Source organism: Lemur catta, chromosome 1 (assembly GCF_020740605.2).
Source record: "Lemur catta isolate mLemCat1 chromosome 1, mLemCat1.pri, whole genome shotgun sequence".
Classification (NCBI taxonomy): domain Eukaryota; kingdom Metazoa; phylum Chordata; class Mammalia; order Primates; family Lemuridae; genus Lemur; species Lemur catta.
The window spans coordinates 87,589,391-87,614,267 of NC_059128.1; the positions used below are offsets into that span (position 1 = coordinate 87,589,391).

A 24,877-nucleotide genomic window follows, 5' to 3' on the forward strand; every position below is an offset into this window, starting at 1 on the left:
ATCATACATGTTAGACTGTTGGATATCATCTAGCAAATCCCTGAGGCTCTGTTCATTTTTCCTCTGATCTTTGTCTCTCCCATCTTCTAATGCAGTAATAATTTCTACTGATTATCTTTAGATTCAGTTAATTTTTCCACTTCATCTCCATTTGGCTGTTAATCTATCTAAGAATTTTAATTTCAAATATTGTATTTTTCAGTTCGAGAATTTTCATTTTTTATGGTTTCTATTTCATTCCTGAGATTTCCTATCTTTTGTTTTATTGTGAGTTTACCTTCTTTCCTCTGCTGAAAATGTGTTCTATTTTCTTGGTTCTTTACAGAGCAGGTAATTTTGTATTATATCCAAAACATAAATATTAAGTTTTGGAGACCCTGGAATCTGTTATTTTCCTCTGATGAGTTTTTGTTTCTTTGTTTGCTTGTTTTATCATTGCTATAGTTTGGATGTTTGTCCTTTCCACACTTCACGTTTAAATTTGATTCCCAGTGTGGCAATACTGGGAAATGGGGCCTGTGTGGGTCATGGGGACAGATCCCTCATGAATGGATTAATGCCCTCCCTCAGGATGAGTCAGTTCCCATTCTATTAGTTCCCACAAGAGCTAATTGCTAAAAAAAAAAAAGCTGGCACCAACCCCCCCCCCATTTGCATCCTCTCTCGCCATGTGATCTCTTTGCACACTGACTCCCCTTCTCCTTTTTACCACGAGCTGAAGCAGCCTAAGTCCCTCACCAGATACACATGCCCAATCTTGAACCTTCCAGACACCAGAATCATAAGCCAAATAAGTCTCTTCTTTATAACCTACCCAGTCTCAGGTATTCTGTTATACAACACTAAATGGCCTAAGACAAGCATAATATGAATTACCTTGTTTGGACAAGAACCACAAATCCTGTTTCTTTGACAGTAACTCTGATCTCTGTTCAGAGCTTTTATCTTTAACTGAGTTGCTGAGCTTTCCAGCTCTGACCTTTCCAAAATCCTCACCATTGCCTTGTTTCCTTCAGATTCAATCTACTGGTTTCCCAGGCCATGACGATTACAATTTTTCCAGGTTCTGATTCCACCTGCCCTCAGACTAATTCATAAAGTTGGGAACTTATTCAGTACAACAGGCTTCCTCCAAACATGGGAGGATCGGCCTGCTCTGGTCACTCTCCACTGCCTTCACATTGCTACTTTTTGCATTATGTCCAGAGTTTATGGTTGTTATCTGCTAAAGAATTAGTCTATTAGAATTTTACCAGTTTCCAGAAGTAGAACTCAATAATGTATCTTATAACTACCAGTTTGATTTGTGCCTTTGCCTAATTTCACAAATTCAGTAACTCACATACCAAAAGATTTAGTAAACCACAAATTGGAAATATTATTATCTCACTTTACACAACAATTTAATGATAATATTGATTTTTCATTTAACCAAAGTTTAGGAAAAACTAATTAACAAATGCAAAGTTATAAAGTTACAACTCAATTTGACATACTTACCTAGCTCCCAAGATGTCCTTCTTGGCAAGGCCAATTCCAGCTATAACTTTCACCCTCACAATTCGTGAATTTTCCTAAAATCAAAAATTTGTATTTTATTTTCATGTACTTGTAACTTAGCTAAGACACAAGCCTTTAAAAATTATATATCAAATAAAGTAATTGGGATATTTAAATTAATTGGAGAAAGCTTTTTCAAGAATTTGATTAACAGCTATATAGGAGAAAATGAAAACTAAATTATTATTTGTAGATGACCTGATTATCTATAAAGATAAGCATAAAACTGGGGTCAAATTGTTACATTGAATAAAAATTTATCATTGCTTCCAAGAAAATCTAAAGCCAAAGAATTGGAACTGATATAAATTTAACATTATTGCCATGTACATAACACAAAATCAAGAGTTCATGATTATTTGTAATACGTACTTAGAAAAGGTTATCATTTTAAAAATCCCACTCAACAGACTATAGATAATATTATAACACAGTGATATTATGTTAAATATTTTGAATATCATAATGGTATTAAGAATTTATATAACAATGTCTTAGATTTAAGAGATACATATTGAAGTATTTAGGGATAAAGTGTCATAAAGTCTGCAACTTATTTTCAAATGGCTTAGAAAATAATAAGTTGAACATGAATGTGTATATGTGTGTGGGGGGTGTGTGTGTGTGTGTGTGTATCTCTGTGTATGAAAATAAAGAAGAATAAGCAAAATGTTACCAATATGTGGATCTAGCTGGGTATATAGTGTTCATTATACTACTCTTTTAAATGTCCTGTAGATTTGAAGTTGCTCAAAATAAAAAGGTGGGTAAGAAAATATTATAAAACCGATGCATATTGTTAAAAATTCACAAGTAAACAAAACTGTTAGACAAATAAAATTAATAAGAAATGTAGAAAACCTTTATGGGTAAAATTATAAAATACTGAAGAACATAAAGAAGACATAAATAAATGGAAAAATTCACTGTGTTTATGGATAGAAATATTTAATATTATTGTCTGATTTCTCCAAAGTAATCTGTAAATTCAATACAATTCCAACTCCCTCCTTAAATTTTTTCAAGTAAACAGTAACTTGACCACTATCTTACACTACATACAGAAACAAATACCAGATAAAGTCTAAAAGTGAAAAAGAAAACTTTAAAAAATTCATAAGAAATTTTAGAATAATTCTATGACATTTGCATAGGAGATTAAAACAATACAAATGCTAATGGAAAAAATTGTTAAATTTCACAACATTAAAATTATATACCTTTTGTATAAGAAAGGATACCATGTGCAAATGAAAAAACAAGGAGATACACAGGATAGAAGTATCTAAAATATGTATCACTGAGACAAATGATGTTTATGCAGAATATGTGAAGAACTGAAAATTAGCAAGTAAAACATAATTAACCTAATATAAGAAATCATAGAGAACGGACAATAAATACATGAAAAGATATTCAGTTGTACCAGTAATCTGGGAGAACTTTAATACACTGTGAAAGTGTAAACTGATAAATTGTTTTGAAGAGAAGCTTGGCATACCTACTAAAGTTCTTAACTCATAACCCAGGAACTCTACTTTTAGATGTATACCTAGATAAATTTGCACCTATGTACACAAGGACATAAGTACACCAGTATTCACAGGAGCATTTTTTAAGATCAACAAATATGAAATATCGTAATACAACAGACAGCAAATTAACTGGTTCTCTTCTAAAATTACTCTGTTGGGAAGTAGTGCTTGTATTTCCTTCTGAGAAGTCTGAGTGGGAGAAAATATACATGTCACAGATTATTTATTCTAACATTCATTTATTTCTAAAGACTTACAACCACCCTTGTTCCTGGAGGTCTCACTAAATAACTTAGATATAGTTATGGCCACATAATGACATTAAGATTAATGACAGATCATATAAAAGACAATGGTATAGCTGAGTGTGATGGCTCACGCCTGTAATCCCAACATTTTGGGAGGTGGAGGTGGGAGGATCACTTGAGCTCAGGAGTTTGGGACTAGCCTGGACAACACAGGGAGACTTCATCTCTACAAAATTTTTTAATTATCCAGGTGTATGTGGTGGCACTAGCCTGTAGTCCTAGCTACTCTGGAGGCTGAGGCAGGAGGACCGCTTAAGCCCAGGAGCTCAAGGCTGCACTCACCTAGGACTGCACCACTGTACTCCAGCGTGGGCAACAGAGCATGACCCTGTCTCTTAAAAAAAAAAACCAACACAAAGACAATGGTCCCATAAGATTATAATACCATATTTTTAATGTACCTTTTCCATGTTTAGATACACTTAGATGCACAAATACCATTATGTTACAACTGCCTACCGTGTTCAGTACAGTAATATACTGTACATTTTGTAGCCTAGGAGCAATAGGCTATACCATATAGCCCAAGTGTGCAGTAGGCTATACCATCTATGTACGTGTAAGTGTACTCTATGATGTTCGCACAATGACAAAATCGCCTAATGACACATTTCTCAGAATATATCCCCATTGTTAAGTGACACATGACTGTGAATGGAATATTCTATTAGCTCTAAAACCTAGATAGTAGATTAAGATAATACAAAAAACCTTGATTTGAGATGCTAGGTAACATATAACTATCCTCCATCATCAAATAAAATTAAATAAGCATAGCTGATATTGCAAGAAAGAAGGGAAATCCTCAAGTATCAGAAATATAGAATTAAAAAACAGAGGAAAACATGTAAGTTGGAATTTCAGGTTTCTTAGGGACTGATTCCCAAAAATCTGAAGATACTTACAGATTACTCTTTTTCCTGCCAGATCAATGAATAAATAGGCCAACTGAAGTATTCCATTAGCCCTAGCAGCCAAATTTTCACTATACCAGTTGGCTGGGAAGTGGCCATACCACACTGTATAGGTACAAATCTCCAAGACCAAATTCTCAAGATTATAATCTTTTCTATGATGACTCAATTAATAATTACAAATTTTTCAAGTGGTAAAGTATAATGGAAATAGACAACAGCAAATAATGTTACTTGATCATCTTATCTTTTCTAAGCTCAGATAGCAGTTATAATTTGGATATGATCTTAATTAATGACAGATTACCATATCCTTCTAAAAAAGTTAATCCATATTCATAGAGCTCCTGATATTAAAAAGCATCCATGTTAGCCTTGACTGAAACATTCCCAGTCTCCTGGGGAAAGATGTAACAAGTATTAATTAAAAACAATTCCAGGGTATTATAAATTACACAGCAGTCACAGACACATTTAACTTTCAAACTTTCTGCTTGCATTTCCCACCACAAAAATCAGAACTAGTTATTTTACATGCCATGGATAATTGGTAAGAAATTACACTGACTTACAGATTGTTTCATAAAATTAAATAAGAATGCCATTATTTTCATACTTGCATTTATTTTAACTTCAGTTTATAATTTCATGCAAGAGAATTGTCAAAATTAGTCTTTTCAATTGCATCCATGTGCTGAGATCACAATCTCTCACGTCATTTTGAAAATGAAGGACAGTGGCATAAATGCTGCAACTAGAGTCAAAACTCTTCAATAATTTTAGAATTATGATATTAAGTGTACTAAGAGACAGAAATCTGGATAGTGCTCAAATGAGTAAAAAGGAAAACATTAACACCCCATCCTTAATCAAAACAGAGACAGGAATATTATCCTCAAACAGACTAGGGTTCTTCATTAAAGCTTTAATCTTCCCCCTTCCATTCGTAAGAGTTTATTGGTTTCGAAAATAAAGTGGAAAGTTGCAAATTGCAGGCAAAGAGATGTGGCTTTTCTTAACGACAAGGAGAAACAAATTGGTAATATGAGGCAATGGCAACGTGCTATCTATGCAGTCAGCTCCGGTAATCCAAGGCAGCCTTCTAGGGCTGAGATTTTCTCCACAATTCATGAAGACATCTGCTAACTGCTACTTAATTTCCTGTCAATCCAAAACAACCAGGAACAGGAAACTCAGAGCTTTAGGTCTTTCCATCTCTCATAGGTCTTGGCAGAACTTATGTTTTGTTACTCTCTTCATCCTTTTCCCATTCCTCTGTCCCCTCTCCACCCTCACAAGTCTACTTTAAAAAAAAATACCCTGTGCTTAATTATATCTGAGTTTTTATAATATATAAGCTGAGTTTCCTCACTCTTTCACTGTTGAAGTCCTATCTCACCTGAGCAGAATCCTTTTAAGCCATTAAAAAATGTAATTATTAATATTTTTAATTGTTTAGTAATTGTGATATTAATTAGAAAAGTCAGAATGCTTAATATATATTATATCATACTTAATATGTATCATACTTAATATTCATAACTGTAAAAATATGTACAGATGGATACAGATTAGAAGGAAATGTGCAACAATGAAAATAGCTATTAAAGTAATGAAATCATCAAAGTTTTTACTTCTTAAACATTCTGTAAATTTTACACTATATTTTTTTTTTAAAAAAAAGTACTGTCCTTTTTTCAAAGCCCAAATGCCATCTTTTCTAAAAAATCTTCATAGTTGAAATTAATCATCTCATCATCAGAGGCTCATTTACATAGCATTCATCACATACTATCTTGTATCTGAGGCAATAAAATTTATGACTTTCTCCACTATTAAAATTGTGAGACTTTGAAGCCCAAGAAATGTATCTTTTCATTATCTTTGTATCCTCTGCAGAACCCAGCAGAATACTTGGCACACAGGGGGCTGAAAAATTCTCGATTAACAACAAATCTTTCTAAAGTAGCTTAAAATAGGAATCAGGCACCTTATTAAATGCAAGGAAAAGTAAGCCCCCCAGGTCCCCAACCCAACTTGGGCCTATGAACACTAGTTCTGAGACCTATACCCCCACAAAAAGCTGGAAGACACCTCTCGGAAGAAACAGTGATCCAAGGGAAGAAAAATGCTTTAAATAGTGATAGGTGAGAATCCCACAATGCAATTGGTAGGTTCAGAACATCCTACTGTAAGATTCTCCAGTCAACAGTACCTAACCACTAGTATAAACGATGTACACCACCAAATAAGGGAATAAACTAGGAAAGAAGAACACAAGAGATTAAGGAAACAGCGGATTCAACACCAAAAAGAGAGCAGGTAAATTCTCACAATGACGGTAAACGGAAGCCCACAGACGATGGCTGTGCAACAAGTGTGGAGAGCAAGCAGTCCAGATGCAACGCAACATAGGAAGAGGCAGTCTCCAACGAGAGGAAAAGGAAATGGATAGCATTCATTTCACATGTGCATGTGTGTGTATGTGTGTCTCACACACACATACACACACACACACACCTTTTACTGCACTGGATGGTTTTAAAACTCTGTCCAACAGTTCGCGATTAAATTTGTGATGGGGTACAGAAAACTAAAGCAAACAAAAAACGTACAATAAATAAAATACTCATTTGGTAGCACTAAATGCTGGTGAGGATGTGGAACAAAAGGAACTCTCATTCATTGCTGGTGGGAGTGCAAAATTGGTATAGCCACTGTGGAAGACAGTTTCTTACAAAACTAAATATACTCTTACCAAATAATCCAGCAATTGCACTCTTTGATATTACCTAAATAAGTTGAAAACTTAAGTCTGCACAAAAACCTGCATATAGACATTTATAGCAGCTTTATTTATGATTGCCAGAATTTAAAAGCAACCAAGATGTCCTTCGGTAGGTGAATGTATACACTCTGATATATCCGAAAACTGGAATATTATTCAGTGCTAAAAAGAAATGAACAGTGGGGCACAGGGGCTCTCTCCTGTAATCCTAGCACTTTGGGAGGCCGAAGTGGAAGGAACGTTTGAGGCCAGGAGTTCTAGACCAGCCTGGGCAACATAGCGAGACCTCATCTGTACAAAAAGTTTTTTTTTTTTTTTTTTTTTTTTAATTAGCCAGGTGTGGTAGTGGACACCTGTAGTCCCAGCAACTCAGGAGGCTGAGGTGACAGGATCTCCTGAGCCCAGGAGGTTGAGGTTATAATGAGCTATGACTGACTCACTGCACTCCAGCCTGGGCCACAAAGCTATCAAGTTGTGAAAAGATATGGAGGAAACTTAAATGTATATCGTGAAAGAAACCAATATGTAAAAGCTACAAATGTATCATACTGTATGATTCCAACTATATGACATTCTGGAAAAGGAAAAATTACGGAAACAGTAAAAAATCAGTAATTTCCAGAGGTTGGGGGGAGAGAGAAATGAATAAGCAGAGCACAGAGGATTTTTAGGGCAGTGAAACTATTCTGTACACTATAATGGTGGATACACGTCTTTATATATTTGTCAAAACCCATAGAATGTACAACACCAAAAGTGAAGCCTAGTGTAAACTGTGGGCTTCAGGCGATAATAAGTCAGTGTAGGTAGGTTCATTGATGTAACAATTGTACCACTCTGGTGCGGGATGTCGATAGTGGGGATGCTGTTCACGCTTGGGGATAGGGAGAATAAAGGAGCTTTCTGTCCTTTCTAGTCAATTTTTCTGTGAAACTAAAACTACCCTAAAAAATAAAATCTATTTAGGAAAAAAAATTAATAAATATGGCACCATGATTCAGATGTGAATAATACTCTATTTACATAGTATAATAACATAAACACTGAATATTTAACAAAAAAAAATTTGCTAGGGTGGGAGGAAGGGAGGCGTATTTTTTTTTTTTTTTGAGCAAAACATGCTATATAACTTATGGTGACCATATTTTCCAAACAAAAAATTGGAACCTATGGATTGACAGCAGTTCTCTTCCTCTGGTAAATTTATTTGAAATATTTTACAAAAAAATAAATGCTAGGTCACCCTTCCTGAGAAATAAAATAAATCAGAGTGTCCTAGTAAAGCTGGAGTCCACGATTGCCATATATTCGCTGCATACAATCAAAATTCTTCAGGAGTTTTTGACAGTAATAACCATAATAAAGAAAAATACTCAGAATGCTTAGATTTAGGAGAAAGCAATCATTCTCAAAGTGGATTCCCTGGGCCAGTAGTATGAACATCCAGAAGGGAATTTGTTACATACGCAAATTCTCAGGCTCTGCACCTACTGAATCACACATGCTGGGGTAGTCTGTGTTTTAGCAAACTCTCCAGGTGATTCTGATAGACACTCAAGCTGAGAGCCACAGGTATAGAGCATGGGGATAGGAAAGTGCTGCAGTTAATGGACAGGAGGATTCCTCATTTCAAATATTAAACTTTATTCAATCAGTACTAATTTCCAGAAACACTGGTTCATAATAACTTTACATATTAACACTACATTCATCCATTCATTCATTTATTTAGAGATGCAGTGTTGCTCTGATATCCAGGCTGGGCTCAAGCGATCCTCCCACCTCACACTTCAGCCTCTGGACTACAGGCAAAAGCAACCACATCTGGCTATTTTTTTTTTTTTTTTTTTGAGACAGAGTCTAGCTCTATTGCCTGGGCTAGAGTGCCGTGGCATCAGCCTAGCTCACAGCAACCTCAAACTCCTGGGGTCAAGCAATCCTACTGCCTCAGCCTCCTGAGTAGCTGGGACTGCAGGCATGCGCCACCATGCCCGGCTAATTTTTTCTATATATTTTTAGTTGTCCAGGTAATTTCTCTCTATTTTTAGTAGAGATGGGGTCTCACTCTTGCTCAGGCTGGTCTCGAACTCCTCAGCTCAAACGATCCACCCACCTCGGCCTCCCAGAGTGCTAGGATTACAGGCGTGAGCCACCGCGCCCGGCCTCACACCTGGCTATTTTTAAATTTTTTTTTTTTAGAGACAGGGTCTGGCTATGTTGCCCAGGTTGGTATCCAACTCCTGGACTCAAGTAATCCTCCCGCCTTGGCCTCCCAAAGTGCTAGGATTATTCACACGAGCACTATCACATTTAAAAGTAGTGTTAAGCCAGGTGTGGTGGTGCACAGCTGTAGTCCGGAGGCTGAGGGTGGAGGATCACTTGAACCTAGGTGTTTGAAGTTGCAGTGAGCTGTGATGACGCCACCGCACTCTAATTGGGCGACAGAGTGAAACTCTGTCTTTAAAAAAAAGTAATAATCATCTGCTTTTACTGTAATAGAAATGCTACTGTACTTTTAATCAACAGCAGAGGGTTGCCTATTCCCAGACTGGTCTGTGAATTTTAGACATGAAGTAGCTGCAATGTTTTTCTTCTTTAAAAAACAAAAAAAGGGGGGAGGTTCCCAATACCTCTTTTACTTTTTTGATGGATCAGAAAATAAATGGCAAATGATAGTGATGAGATGGCAATGTCTACCAGAAAACAAGCGATTTTTGTCTTTCTCACTAGACAGTGGACTCATAAAAGGATGAGACTATCTTTTTTCCCTCAGCATCCCTGATGCCTGGCACAATGCATGATGCAGAGCAGACAGCTAATGAATGTCTGCTGAATGAATAACCCAATTACAATCGAAGAAGTGGAAGATGCTTCGTCATCATGTTTCTTATCTTCCTATCTCATTCTCTTCCTCAATGGATAAAGCAGAGGGAGAGAGAAGGAAATTTGAGTCATGGAGCTGACAGCCAGACCCCCATCATGTGAATAGGATAGGCTCCATGCCATGAAACTTTCCAGAAATACAAATCCTTCAGCAAGTTCAGGAAGTCCTCATTTCAAAGGGTGGAGTTTCTGGCCTGTAGCCCCTGTTGCTTAATGACCACCCACTAATGGCCACAATTACTTTTATTTCAGGGGTACAGAGGGGGTGACAATTGAAAACAGATAAATTAATTAAGCAGATAATTAAAAACACAGATCCTGTACCAAGAGGGAGAAAACAGATGGTGAATATTTTTGGCAGTATTATATTTTGTCTGTGATCAATTGGCTGTGCTGGAAGGGGGTGAGATGAGAAATCTGGAATAGCAGGGCCTATCTCTGGGTAATAACTACATCAGGGAAAGAAAGTCCAAGGCCAGCTTGAAGTTATCTGCACTGGGCAGTATATGTAGCAAGCAGGGAGATTTGACTGACAAGAAGAAAGCTATCCCAGGTGCAAAGCTGCATTATCTTCTGATTTCTTCTGCTGCACAATAATGGGGCATTAGCTAGAATATTATATTTACCTATAACATACTGACTGTTGTTTCTGAGGGACTACCTGAGCTGAAGCCAATTGTCCATCATCACTTTGCTTCTCTTCTGGCAGGAATACCTAAGAAATTAAATCCTAATTGCATCCCATAAGCATTCTCAAAATACCTTGATAACTTGCCTGCATTAACAAATTGCCCACAGTTTATAAACAAAGAACTCTCAAGAGAAGTGTCAAAGACATTTGAAGACACCAAGTTATCAAAAGAAAGAACTATTACAACATTTTTAGAAGATACCTAAGCAAGGAATATAAATTAGGCTGACTAATTTCCATTAATGGCTCCAATCTTGATAACAGGTACATGTGACAGCTTAGTCAGCCAACAAGAACGCAAATATTTGCTTTTTTCCCAATCTGAACCAGTCATTGTTAGACTATACAGCCTTTTCATCTCCTGCCCATTCCCATTTCTAAGACAATCACCAAGCACACAGAGAAGCCACATCTCATTGAAAACGGAACCTTTCCAAATGGCCTTACTGTATTTTTTAATAAGCAAAAGGCATAACCAGCATAAGTTATTTAGCGGAGAAGAGACAGCCTTGCCTTCTTCAAATCCCAGAACTTAATTTAGTTTTCTTTCAATCCCACAATTTATGTGGGAAGTTCTTTAAAGTATTTATACTCTTTTGGCTTTATTTTTTAACGTCAACGAAGACCGTTGAAACAAAGCATGAACTTCCCACATCTGACACTTGTTGCTAAACAGGAGGAGGAAAATCTATCTTCCTGCCTCTCCATCCCTGTCTCTAGTTAGGGGATTAAAAAGGGGTTTAGATAAAAAGGAGAAAACCGAAACAGCTAATGACAATTCACTGGCAAGTCTCCAGATCAAAGTTCGTAAAGTCGGCCTGGCCCTGCCAGAGCAGGCTGCTCAGCAGCCGGGATGCTCAGCTCCGCGGAGACGCGCTTCCCCCGCAGCACCCTCGGCCGGGGGTGGCCGGAAGGGCCGGCGGGGTGGCAGGCGCCCCGGGCGCACACGCCCCGCTAGCTCGCGGCCTGGCCCGGGTCCCCGGCACTTCCTGACGGAGACTGAGAAGGAAGGCGGCTGCGCCCCAGCGGGGAGCGCGGTGTGGAGTCCACAGGTTTGCTCCCTCCAGCAGCCCTCGCCCCGCGCGCCAGGCCGCCCGCACGGTCCCCGCGGCGCCCGCGAGCCGCCCGCGCTCGCGCAGAGGGAGCAGGGGCTGACAGCAGAGCCCTGGCCGCGGCCGCCGCCCCGTCGGGTCCCGCCGACTAACAGCCCAGAGGGAAGCCCGCCCCGCAGCCCCCGCACCTCATCCTCCGGGAGCCCGAACACCTCCACCGCGCAAGTTGCCATTTCCGAACGCTTCCAGCCAACCGGACGCGCTCGCCCCCGCCCAGGGCCGGCCGCTGTGGAGACGAGGGGGAAAAGGGGAGGAGGCGGGGACGAGTTGGAGGAAGAGGGGGCGGCGCTCCCCCCGCCACAGCTGCACCTCCCCCGGCGGGAGGGGGCGCGGCGGGAAAAGGCTGGCGGCGCGCGCTCCCGGGGCCGAGCGGCGGCGCGCGTGGCGGGGGCGCGCGTGGCGGGGACCGGCGCGTGGGCGTGGCGCGGGCGCGCCCTCTGCCCCGGCTCTGGGTGCTTTGGGGCGACGGGCCTGCGGGGGAGTCGGGGAGCCCCAGGGCATTGCGCCCAGCAGGCAGGGGAGGCCCGGGAGACGTCAGCCTTCCGCAGGGCGGCCAAGCTGCGGTTTTGCTCAGCAACAGGTCTCGCTGAGATCCGACGCAGAACTCGGCCTCTCTCCAGAAGCCTGGGAATAGGCGTGTTTAATCCAGCCTAAATCCTAAACTAAAAATTTTAGCGCTTCCTTGCTGGTTAAGGCTGCGGATTCCAATAGAAGCTGGACCTTGGGACCCCTGAGCGTGGCAGACTAATGGGGAGGCCTGAAAGTATCTCATCAGTCTCAGACTCAGGATCTGAAATTCTCTCATGTGATTTGTAAACACTGCCAATTCATAAACTATTACCTGTCCTATGGTCTGTCCATCTGTAAAGCCCACGTCCAACCTCCAGGCTTAAGCCTCCATACCTGCTTAGCTAAACGTTGACCAGCAGCACCACTGGAAGGGAGCGAAGAAAAGGCAAAAATAAGATGAACTAGGACCTCTTGTGCTTGTGGAATAATCATGCTTTTTTATACACCTGTCTGATAGGTTTAATAGTTCCATAATTACAGAAAGACCTCCATCACATAAAGCCCCCATAAAAAGGACTGGAGAAAATTATAAGCACCCAAGCCAAAATTCATAGCTTGTTTTTCTGCAGTTGCAGAAATTTGCAAAACTCTACAATCTCAAAATCTAATTTTTATTCTCCTCAAGGAATTCAGAAGTGAAGATAAGTCTAAATGGCACTAATTTGACTCATGATTTCTTATTCTTTCTGTCTGGATCCAAAATCATGAGGAAATAAGCAGGCAGCTGCTGATACAAGATGATCTAGAGTAATAATTATGTTCCAGCCAAAAGCTAGGAGGGCCCCTGTGCAACTGGCACCTGGAATTAGAAGGAAATTCAAGTAGAGTAGGTGATATCAGCTGGTGGTTCAATAACCAACCACCATCTAGAAAGTTGTTTAGAATGGAAAACTCTCTTCTTTACAAATCACTCAACTGCATAGTATTTCATGAAGGTCTTTTGACCACCTAGGCTGCCTTCAATTAAGTTCATGTTGATTTGATGTGAGTATGTATATAACCTTGTAAATGGTATGTGTCAAGAATGTGATACTGTGCATAACAATTTTTTTAAAACCAAGGACCATTTGGTTGTTATTTCATCACATTTGTTGCAACTCATTGTATTGCAGAGTTAAAACACCTCAGCTTTCAACTGTTATCTCCTCTTTTGAAATAAACTATCTTACATTGGCTGGCCAGTACAAGCATGGGTATCCTCCGTACTCCATTAATGCACATGCATGAAAAAGAAAAGGAAGTCTGGATGAAAACATATCACTTGGTTAATAATGGTTATTCAAATTCAATATTTCCAAGTCTCCCATAATTGGTTATAACAACAGATTAGTGAAGAAATATAATAGACTGTTTTGCCTAGAATGAATCCAATCCATCTATTCAATTTGGCTTTTATTCAAGTGCAAAACCCTAAAACAAACAAACAACAACAAAAAAAACCCATGATAACTGCAGAGACGGCCAATGTGGATCCACACAGGTAAAAATGGTCAGGGAAAATTTCAAGAAGACTTGGCATCAGTCTCAGCTGGAGGCATTTGTACTTAGGATAAACAAATCACACAAGCTAATATTGTTTAATGAGTTTCAGAACACCATGTAGCTGAGTTTCAAAGCCAACAACAGTATGAGTGATCAAGTTATAGCATGCAGTTCAGTACTACTTTAGACTATTTCATGTTGCCTTAGGTTTCCATTAGCAAAATGCCATGGACTCAGTTTCTTATTCCTTTTGTGCTCCTCTTTCTTGCTTGTCTTCCCATGAGGAAGGATTGTCCAACAGCAGCTCTATCTGTGCGTTTTAACCAAACACATCCACACACACTATCCTACTGTCTACATGAAGCAGAGCTCCTGAGTAAATCACAAGCAACAGCACCGATGACTGACAGTACTCTGTGTCCTTCTAGCATCACAGAAGGACCTAGTAGAGAAGCATTCCAGTGGAAGGGTAGGTGAAAAGAGACCATGAAATGTGAGGATAAGGTTGCCTTGCTTTGCCCAAAGTAGAAATGTTGCTATCTTGGTTTCTCTCTTTTTCAATTGACTGCAAATATGAAAACATGACAATGCACATTATAGATATTAACTACTGTTTTCTGGATGATGGAAAAAGAGACCCTTAGCAACTGGTCTCTGATCCCAAAGGACATTTGCATATGGCAGTACTAGGTTGTAAACTGTATCGCAATGGTCCTTTTCCTTAGAAGCAATGTCTTCTTCTTGGATGAAGTATTTTGTACTTGCCAACCTAAGTGGACATGAGAGAGACATCCTCCAGGAAAAGCTCATGTCCTTTCCAGTGGTGTACACCACTCTTCTTTTGGAGGCCTGCCATTGCCTTTACCGTGGTGTAGGCACGGTAGAAAGCTTAGATTCTGCCTGTCTTCCCAGTAGTGGAAAACATAGTCCTAATTAATCTGTTACTCTCTCCCAACCCTCTTTTGCTAAGGTTGATTCTAAGTTCTAGCAGGCTGTTATAGTGCTACATCATCTTGGCAATGGGGGTTCTCATCACTCTATCCTGGTGTTAGTAGATGTGTCCTTGTTCCCACTGCTCTCTATGTGGGCATCTTTAACAAGTAGAATTACATTTGGCCGTTAGTAATAGTCACCTAAACTTTAATAGGATTTAAAGATTCATGTTATATTTCCCTCTCATTATAAAAGTCTTGAAGTAGGCAGGCCAGGGTAAATATGGCTATTTTGCTCCACAAAAGCATCAGAAATTCAGGCACTTTAAAGCTTGCTGCTCTGCTATTTGTAGGTGTGTCCCTTATCCTCACAGTCCAGAGAGTGGCTCAAGCTCCAGCCGTACATCCATATTCCAGGCAACAAGGCAGAGGAAGGAATAAAGAAGAGAGTCTAGTCGCATGCCCATCTTTTAAGAAAGGCTTACAGAGCCTTCTACTTAAACTCATAGAACAGAGCTGAGTCACATGGCTGTATCTAAATACAGGGTAGACTGGCCAATACACTTTTTTCTGGGAAGACTTTTTTGGAGTTCTATTACTAGGGTAGAAAGCAACAGGTAGAGCAGTCTCTGCCCTAACATCTTTGCCCTCTGACATCCATGGAGAAATGAGCACCCCTCCCCGCAATCTGTTTCTGATCTTCAGGCCACGGAATCTTAGGCTCAATGATAAAGCCCCTTCAGGTCCTCTGACCTTTCTCATCTGCTCCTGGCCCTTGTACATCATTCTGTGGCTACAAGATTTGGGGTCTATCTCCAGCTTGCTCTGAAGACTGATGTTTTGTATTACTTCTACAGTACTGCTGCCATTCATCTCTGGTCTGAGGAGGGGATGGTGGGTATTTCTGCAAAGCTCACCGTGTAAGATTGTATCAAGGACATAGGTCACCTCTCCTCTTGGATTCCACAAATAAGGGTTCTGCCATTCTCCAACCTTGAAGAAAAATCCTAAGGGCTGGAAGGGAGTTCTTGGGGCCTTTTCTCAGAGATAGTCACTGTGTCCAGTACTGTCCAATAAAACATGCTTCAATGAAGGCCATCTACTCTACCAATATCATAGCCATTAACTCACATGACTGGTGCTTGAAATGTGGCTAGTGCAGCTGAAGAATAATTTTTTTAATGAATTTAAATTTAAATAGTCACATGTGGCTAGTGGCAAGAAAATAAAGTAGGATTGCATTATAACCCAAAGTATAAAATAAATATACAAAAGTTCATACTAATATAAATAAATGGTTAAGTAAATAAAAAGGGAAAAAGAGACATATCTGTCAGAATTCCAAATAAATTATTGTAGCTATGCTAGATACCCTGTGTAATGGTTAATTTTATGTGTCAATTTAGGATACCCAGATAGCTGCTGAAACATTATTTCTAGGTATATCTGTGAGGATGTTTCTAGAAGAGATTAGCATTTGAATTGGCAGACTGAATAAAGTAGATCTGCTCTCACCAATGCTGGCGGGCACTATCCAACCCATTGAGGGCTTGAATGGAACAAAAAGAGAAAGGGCGAATTCTCTCTCTGTTCTTGAGCTGGGACATCCATGTTCTCCTTCCTGCCTTCAGACATCAGTGTACCTGGTTCTTGGGCCTTCAGACTCTGGGACTTACACCAGCGGGTCCCCTGGGTTCCCAGGCCTTCACACTCAAACTGGATTATACCCCCAGCTTTCCTCGTTCTCCACCTTGGACACAGCAGATCATGGGACTTCTCAGCCTCCATAATTGCGTGAGGCAATTGTTGTTAAATCTCTCTAACTCTATCACAGAGATAGACAGAGATAGAGATAGATACATGGATATAGATAGATTATCTATTATCTACATCATATCTGTATATCCTATTGAAGTTTCTCATCAGTTTAGTACTGATGTGCAGGAACACAACTGAGTTTTGTATATTTATTTTAGTATTAAACAAACTTAATGAACTTCATTATGTCTAAAATAATTCTTTTCACTTTTAATGTGAATATTCCTTAACATCTTAAATGATAATTTTGTTTCTTCCCTTCTAATATTCTCAGCTTGCATTTCTTTTTCTTATATTAGTATCCTTAATACTTAAATAGGCATGGTGGTAAAAGGCACAATGGTCATGTTCCTGGGTTTTTTAAATAGAAAATTTTTTTATTGGTACATGTTAGACTTACATATTTTAGGGGTACTTGTAATAGTTGGATACATTCATATAATCGAATCAAGGTAATTATAATATCTATTACCTTAAATATTTCTCTTTTCTTTATGTTAGGAACAATCAAATTATTCTCTTCTAGCTATTTTGAAATATATAACTGATTAATGTTGACTATAGTCATCCTACTGATCTATCAAACATCACATCATGTTTCTATCAAACTGTATATTTGCACCCATTAATCAACCTCTCTTCATCCCTTCCTTCCTCTTCCCATTCCTGGCCTCCGGTAACCACCAATATATGCTCTATCTTCATGAGATCCACTTTTTTACCTCCTACATATGAGTGAGATCATGTAATATTTGTCTTTCTGTGCTTGGCTTATTTCACTTAACATAATGACCTTGGTTCCATCCATGTTTTCACAAGTGACAGGATTTCATTCTTTTTCATGAGTGAATAATATTCCATTGTGTGTATATACTACATTTTCTTTATCCATTCACCTACTGATAGACACGTTGGTTGATTCCATATTTTGGCCATTGTGAATAGTGCTACAATAAACATGGGAGTGCAGATATCTCTTCAGTATATTAATTTCCTTTCTTTTAGATATATGTCCAGTGGTGGAATTGCTAGATCATATGGTAGTTCTATTTGGGGATTAATAACCAGAATATATGAGGAGCTCAAACAACTCAATAGCAAAAACAAAACAAAACAAAAATCCAAATAATATGATTAAAAATGGACAAAAGACCTGAATAGATATTTCTCAAAAGAAAACATACAAATAGCCAAAATGTGTATTAAAAATTTTCAACATCATTAGTTATCAGAGAAATGCAAATCAAAACTACAATGAGATATCATCTTACCCCAGTTAAAATGGTTTTTATCGGCTGGGCGCAGTGGCTCACACCTGTAATCCTAACACTCTGGGAGGCCAAGGTGGGAGGATTGTTTGAGCTCAGGAGTTCGAGACCAGCCTGAGCAAGAGCGAGACCTCGTCTCTACTAAAAATACAAAGAAATTATATGGAAAGCTAAAAATATACATAGAAAAAATTAGCCAGTCATGGTAGCACATGCCTGTAGTCCCAAGCTACTTGGGAGGCTGAGGCAGGAGGATTGTTTGAGCCCAGGAGTTTGAGGTTGCTGTGAGCTAGGCTGATGCCATGGCACTCTAGCCTGGGCAACAGAGTGAGACTTGGTCTCAAAAAAAAAATGGTTTTTATCAAAAAGACAGGCAATAACAAATGCTGGCAAGGATGTGGAGAAAGGGGAACCCTCGTACACCGTTGGTCGGAATGTAAATTAGTACAGCCATAGTACTCTATGGAAAACAGTATGGAGGTTCCTCTGAAATCTTAAAAATAAAAAGTCATATTTCTTATTTTAAAGAAAATTATATTTGTTGTAGTGTCTTTTGTTTGATTTCGTTTGGTTTGGTTTATTTTTATTTCTGGGCTTTTTTTCCCTATCATTTTTTTGGCTAAGTTCTAAATGGATGTTGCATTTTATTTAATAATGTTTTCTATATCACTTGAGATGCTCTTTTTTTCTTTTAATATTTTAGTGTGGTAAATTTTGGTAAACTATGGCATGATGATTAGATTTATGTGTCAATTTGACTGGATTAAGGGATGCTCAGATAGCTGGTAAAACATTATTTCTGTGTGTGCCTGTGAGATTAGCATTTGAATGTAAGCTCAGAAAGAGGACCTGCCCTCACCAATGCTGGGGGCCATCATCCAATCCACTGAGGGCCCAAATAGAACAAAAAAGTAGAGGAAGGGAGAATTTGCTCTCTTCTTGAGCTGGGACATCCATCTTGCCCTGCCTGCAGACACCGGAATTCCTGGTTCTTGGGCCTTCACACACAGACAAGGACTTATACCATTGGTTCTCAGGCCTTTGGGCTTGGATTGGAATTATACCACCAGTTTCCCTGGGCCTCCAGCTGGCAGACTGCAGATCATGGGGCTTCTCAGCCTCCTTACTCAGGAGAGTCATTCCTTTTTAATAAACTTTTATTTATCTGTATGTATCCTATTGGTTCTGTTTTTTTTGGAGAACCCTAATATGCATGGTAATTAATTATGATAAATTTTACATATAGGGACGTAGTCATTCCAGATTTTCCTAGTCATTTCAGGTTTTAACTTAATCAAATAATTTTTTCTCCTCATTGTCATAAGCATGTTCAAATAATTAACTGGGAGGTGATTAGGCCGAGATGGCTCCAGTGCCTTGGGTTCCTACGTAAACAAACTGAAGCCCAATGTAAGCAGTAAAATGAAATTTAAGCTTAACCAATCAGAAACCACTAATTAACCTCTACACGGGGACTTTCTACCAGATCATACCCAGGTAAGGCAAATGCCTAGCTGTAGCCAAACAAATAATTCTTTCTTTCCACATTTGGCCTGTAAAAGCTTACTGGCCATGCTGCTGGCCAGAGCCCTCTGAACCTCTTCTGGCTCTGAGTGCTACCTGATTTCTGAATTATTCTTGGCTCAAATAAACTATTTAAAGTTTTAATGTGGCTAAGTTTATCCTTTAAAAGTTTGAATCTACATACTAGGAGCTTGTGTGTGGTCATGCCAGTGGAGGAAGGTGTCTGTTTTTTCACCATTGCCTCTCTCTGTTGGAATATGTAGCTGTTGTCTGTTTACTTATCATTCTCTGGTTGTTGTCCTGTCTCTAAGAGCTCCTCTGGTTTGCTGGCCCTCTCTCAATGACTTTTCATCCTCTTTTAAGGATTCTGGAAACTTCCAGGTGGTCTCCTCTACTACTCTGGAGACAAAACTCTTGTGGGCTGGACTCCAGCACACTCTGTCAAATCATATTGTGATTTCTACTGCAGCTACTGCTGCGAGGCTACGCCAGCAGAGGGAGAGCTGCCTGGGGTTTGTTATCACACAGGGCTCCTAACATTATCCACATTTTCTCTTAGATCTCCACAATTATTGGGGAATTCTATAATCACCCACTACAGATACTCAGCAGTGAAGATGTAGGCAGGGAGTAGGGGCTTTCCCCAGAGACACCCACTATCTTGCTTTCATCTCTCCCTCTTCAGGGTAGGAAAACTGGCTCCTTCAACATCATTCATTCTACCCAAATATGTCACTTATGGCATCAACTTTGGCTCTTGCTACTCAAAATCCAGGCTTTTGAGACTCAAATAACCTTTTCTCTCACTTATTTTTTTCTACCAGGAGATTCAAAGCTCCATTTTGAAACTTATAAATGAAGCATTGACTCATCTTTTTCTCTTTTTATTTCTGTAGTAACAGCCCTACCCTGAGGGCAGTGATACAAAAAGCCTCGCTACTGCTGGGAAGGGGGAAGGGGAGGGGAGGCAGGATATTCCAGGAATATAAGTATCAGCGATGAAAATTCACAATAATAATCTTGCCACAGCTTCCACACCCTTAGCCCTTTCCTAAGCTTCAGACATGTATTTTCCACTAGCTTCTCTGCCTGAATATCATGAAGAAACTTTAAACTTAATAGATCCCAAAGTGACCACTATCATCCTATTTTCTCTGTCTCTGGAAATGGCCTTATTACCTACCCAGTTTCAAAGGCAAGAAACTTCTGAGTATCCTCAAATTCATACTCCTTGCCCCCACTGACTTCTTCCCTCCACCAATTTGTTATATAACAGAAATTCTTTTCCCTTTCCCTGAGAAATTTTCTCTCATCTTATTGGTATCTATGGCTAATGTCAGTGCACCTATCATTCTCTTGTTATTGGCCCAGACTGGTGGCCCTTTGTCTTTTTTGTCTCACCTTGTGTGTCCTGAGAAACGTTTGCACGCAGGTGGTTTCAGGTGGGACATGCTCCCAGCCAGTGCTGTGCTGGACTCCACTCGTCCCGGCTCCCAGAAGCCACCTGTGCCCATCTCTATCCAACTGCAGATCTGGTGAAGTCATGTTGGCAGCTTGAGATTAACTACAGTGTATTTACACCCTAGAAACAGGCAAACAGTACAAACCAAGGTCATGTTTTTTCCTGGAGAGCCAGTTATTAAACATTTACCAGCTACTTCTGATCCTAGGAAATGTGAGTAGGGGATTGAGGAGAGTAAAACAGGGAAGGGAGTAAAGCCAATGCAGTAGTTTCTGAGTTATTGAGTTTGATCTATATTATGAAGCTGACCTGGGGCTCAGTCTCACTAAGGACCCCTGAGGAGCCATTCAGAATGGACCTTAGAACTGTCCTTTCAAGAAAAGAGTACATATCAACTAGTGTCCATTCCCCATTGGACAGGGGTTGCCTCATAGGGTATTCACTCCATCACATTTCCAGATCCGCTCGTGTGCAGAATGGCTGAGTAGGCTCCCACAGGCATGTCCGACAGCAGTGTCAGCGAGGCCCAGGGGCAGGAAGTGAGATATGTGCTGAACCACTGAATTGCCATCTGATTACATCTCTGCACAGCTGGCTGCTGCCCCAAGGTCTGGAGCAAAGGTTAGCTGAGAGGATATGAGGCAGAGTGAAAGAGGAGGCTGATATACTGTCAGATCTGCCCCACACTTAGTCCATTCTGTCACAGAGCCTTTGAGCTGATGGCCAGCTTTTACCTCTCCAAAAGACTTAAGAGACCAGGGTTAGTAGAATAAGTTGCAGTGTCTACCGTGCTAACTGGTCTCAGGGCCATAATGATACACATCATTTCCCTCCTATACCACCCACTTTAAATTTCCCCACCCTTGGCCAGCACTTCAGCAAATCTGGGATGTTGCCTGCAGGCGACTCAGATTTTCATCCTCAAGAGGTCTGAATTGTCAGTTGTGTCAAACTTATCGGGCCATGATTGCTGTAATTGCCCACTTAGTGTTATCATTGGACATGTAAGTACTAAGATCTGCTCCAGTGAATTCCTTGAGTTCCACACATACTCTTGCTTGTCTTTCTTGTGTAGCTCAACTGTACCTCCTCTGCCTGCCAATATGGTAATTCCTTTGTTTTCACATTGGTCCGCTAGCATGAGAAACTCAAAATGACCAGGTGGTAGTCATAGCTTCAAGTACAGTGGGAACACTGCTGTGTCTCCTGGAGAAAGTGTCCCTTCCATCCCACCCTAGGAACTAGGATTTCTAATCCAGCAGCACCTAAAATGTGAGGGTAGGAAGCACCAATTCCACAAATAAGTCATTGAGATGATTGTGAGAAGAGTCCAGCTTACTGTCACCCTTTGGGTCATAGATCTGGAAGTCTAGCTGTTAGCAACATAGCACCATATGTCAGCCACCTTACTGCCCATTATAGTAGCTGTTTCCATAGGCCTCTGCTCTTCCAAAATTCTATCATCCTTATAAATACAGTTTCAGGTCAGTGTTTGCTATTGCCATCCCTGTCCTACGGAGGATAGCCAATGAGCTCAGAGCTCTCGGTAGCCCCTCACAGTGCCTTCCTTATTGTCCTAGTGAAGGAGTGTCCTCTTAGGGAACAGAGTTGGGAGGTGAGTTCTCTGACCCCACATTATAAATCAATTCTATAAATCAATTCTCCTTGAGCCTTCAGGTTTCTTCCTCAACGACTCTGCCAAGACAGTTCAGGCAACTCTACCTTATTTGCTCTCTGCACTAGTTACATCCAAACTTTGAGGAACAATCCCAGCACCATATTAAGACTGGATCTAGGAATCCTTACCAAGGGTTTGAACCCTGAGTCAGAGGAAAATGCTCTCATGTTAATAAACTCCTACCATCCAGCCTTTATATTCTGCCATTTGTAGACGTCAAGATCTACTCTTGCATTTGCTGTCTTGGTTTCTGCCAGGTATAGTAATTCTTAGGTGTGTGCAGTATTTCCTCCCAGAACAGGGACTGTGTTTCTTTGATTAGGCTGTGCTGTGACCTGACCCCAAAATACATCCATTTTTTATCTGAAGGCTTTGATGGCACAGGATCTTGAAAAAGACAAGCATCATCTTGAGAGGCACCTGCTCATGTAACACCTTTGCAGGGTCTCCAGGTGAGGGAGGCTGCTAACTCTGGCAAAGGAAAGGACTGCTTCTGCCAGTCCAGAGGGTTCTAGGGAATCTGGGTGTACTGGTTTCCTTGGGCTGCCATAACAAATTACCATAAACTGGGTGGCTTAAACAACATAAATTTATTCTGTCACAATTCTGGAGGCCAAAAGTCCCAAATCTAGGTGTCGGCAGGGCTGCACTCACTCTGGAGGCTCTGGAGGAGAATCTGTTCCTTGCCTGTCCCAGCTACTGGTGGCTGTTGGCATTCCTTGGCTTGTGGCTACATCGCTCTCCGCTCAGACTTCACACTGCCTTCTCCTCTGCATAACTGTGTTAGGTCCCTTCGTCTCTCTCCTATAAGGACATTTGTGATGGCATTTAGGGCCCACCAGAATAATCCACATTTCAAGATCTTTAACTTAATCACATCTGCAAAGACCTTTCTTCCAAATAAGGTAGCATTTACAAGTTCCAAGGATTAGGACTTTTTTTCCCCTTAGGATTAGGACTTAATATCTTTGGGTGGCTATTATTCAACTTACTACACTGGGGTTTCATGATTCTCAACCTCTTCCAACCAAATGCCCCCATCTGAGGTTTCAGGGGCCAGCATTTGCCCCATCAGAGCCCTGACTTTGGCATGATCAACCTGTTGAGGCTATGTATTCAGTCATCGGTGTAGCTGTGCCACTCTTACTGTTAAATCTCAAGCCTTGTTTTCAGCACAGTTATTCCATAAGTTTTCCCGTGCTTTCTGCCTGCAGTGCCCTTCAGCCTCACCTTTCTTTGACTGGAAGGCAGTTACTCATTTTTCAAGATCTAGCTCAAATGTCATCTACTCCTTGAATTCTTCCACAACTTTACCCTCATGCATGAATTAATATCATCATCATGGGAGTGTGTTAGCTACTGCAGGAGCAGGTTCCTGATAAAAAGGATGGGTCCGGCCCCCTTTCTCTCTTGCTGGCTCTCCTCCCTTCTGCCTTCTACCATGCAATGACACAGCAAGAAGGCCTTCTCCAGATGCAGGCCCCTCGACCTTGGACTTCCCATCCTCCAGAACCATAAGAAATAAATCTCTATTCATTTTAAATTACCCAATTTCAGATATTCTGTTATAGCAGCAAAAATGGACTAAATTTCTAAGCAGGTATTTTTGACGTCAAAACACTATACCTGTCTAGTGCACACGGAGAGTACAAAAACAACTTGGCAGCTCTTATTGGGAATACTTATAGAATCACAGCATTTTAAAGCAAGAAGATGTTCCTCATCCTCTGTGTCAGCTGATGCTGAAGGAAATAAAAGTTTTTATTGAAGGATAAATAAAAAAAAATACAGACTGCAAATGTAATTTTTTTCTCTATGTTCCATATTGAGCTTTTTTTTTTTTTTTTGAGACAGAGTCTCGCTTTGTTGCCCGGGCCAGAGTGAGTGCCGTGGCATCAGCCTAGCTCACAGCAACCTCAAACTCCTGGGCTTAAGCGATCCTACTGCCTCAGCCTCCCGAGTAGCTGGGACTACAGCATATTGAACATTTTTGATTAATCTTGTGTATAGGAATGTTTTTCCTTCTCACTACTGCACTTTTCTTTAAAAAACAAAAAGAAATGTTCTTCCTATTGTGTGAAAAATTATAGGAAACAATGTGAAATCTATTACAAGCCAATTAATATCAATACAGGAATAGCTTAAATAAATTGTGATATATTGATACTCTGTATTTCCATAAAGCTGCTGAAATATATAAATTAGGTGAGCATGCAACACCATATGACAAGCCAAAGTGTTAAAGGGAAAAAAGCAAGTTGCAGAACAATATATATACTGTTCCCTGTATAAGTGAACTGTGCAAATCAAACTTATAACAATGGCTACTTCTGGCACAGGGGGAGGATCCTT

At 40.1% G+C, this 24,877-nt stretch overlaps 1 protein-coding gene across 2 annotated transcripts in view; it reads right to left on the minus strand.

The window, feature by feature from the left end:
- Window positions 1-20,822, minus strand: part of NEDD4 (NEDD4 E3 ubiquitin protein ligase) — a 133,233-nt gene extending 112,411 nt beyond the window's left edge. The window contains exons 1-2 of one of the 2 annotated variants that reach the window (XM_045529783.1): window positions 20,787-20,822; window positions 1,501-1,574 (exon numbers count right to left, since the gene is read on the minus strand). Coding sequence is in view for 1 of the 2 variants with exons in the window: in XM_045529773.1 (XP_045385729.1) it covers window positions 1,501-1,574; window positions 11,920-11,964 (119 nt within the window). In the remaining variant the exon portion in view is untranslated. Of the gene's footprint in view, window positions 1-1,500; window positions 1,575-11,919; window positions 12,112-20,786 lie in introns of those variants that run through there. The other variant, XM_045529773.1, reaches the window with a different exon arrangement.
- Between the last annotated feature and the right edge of the window lie 4,055 nt (window positions 20,823-24,877).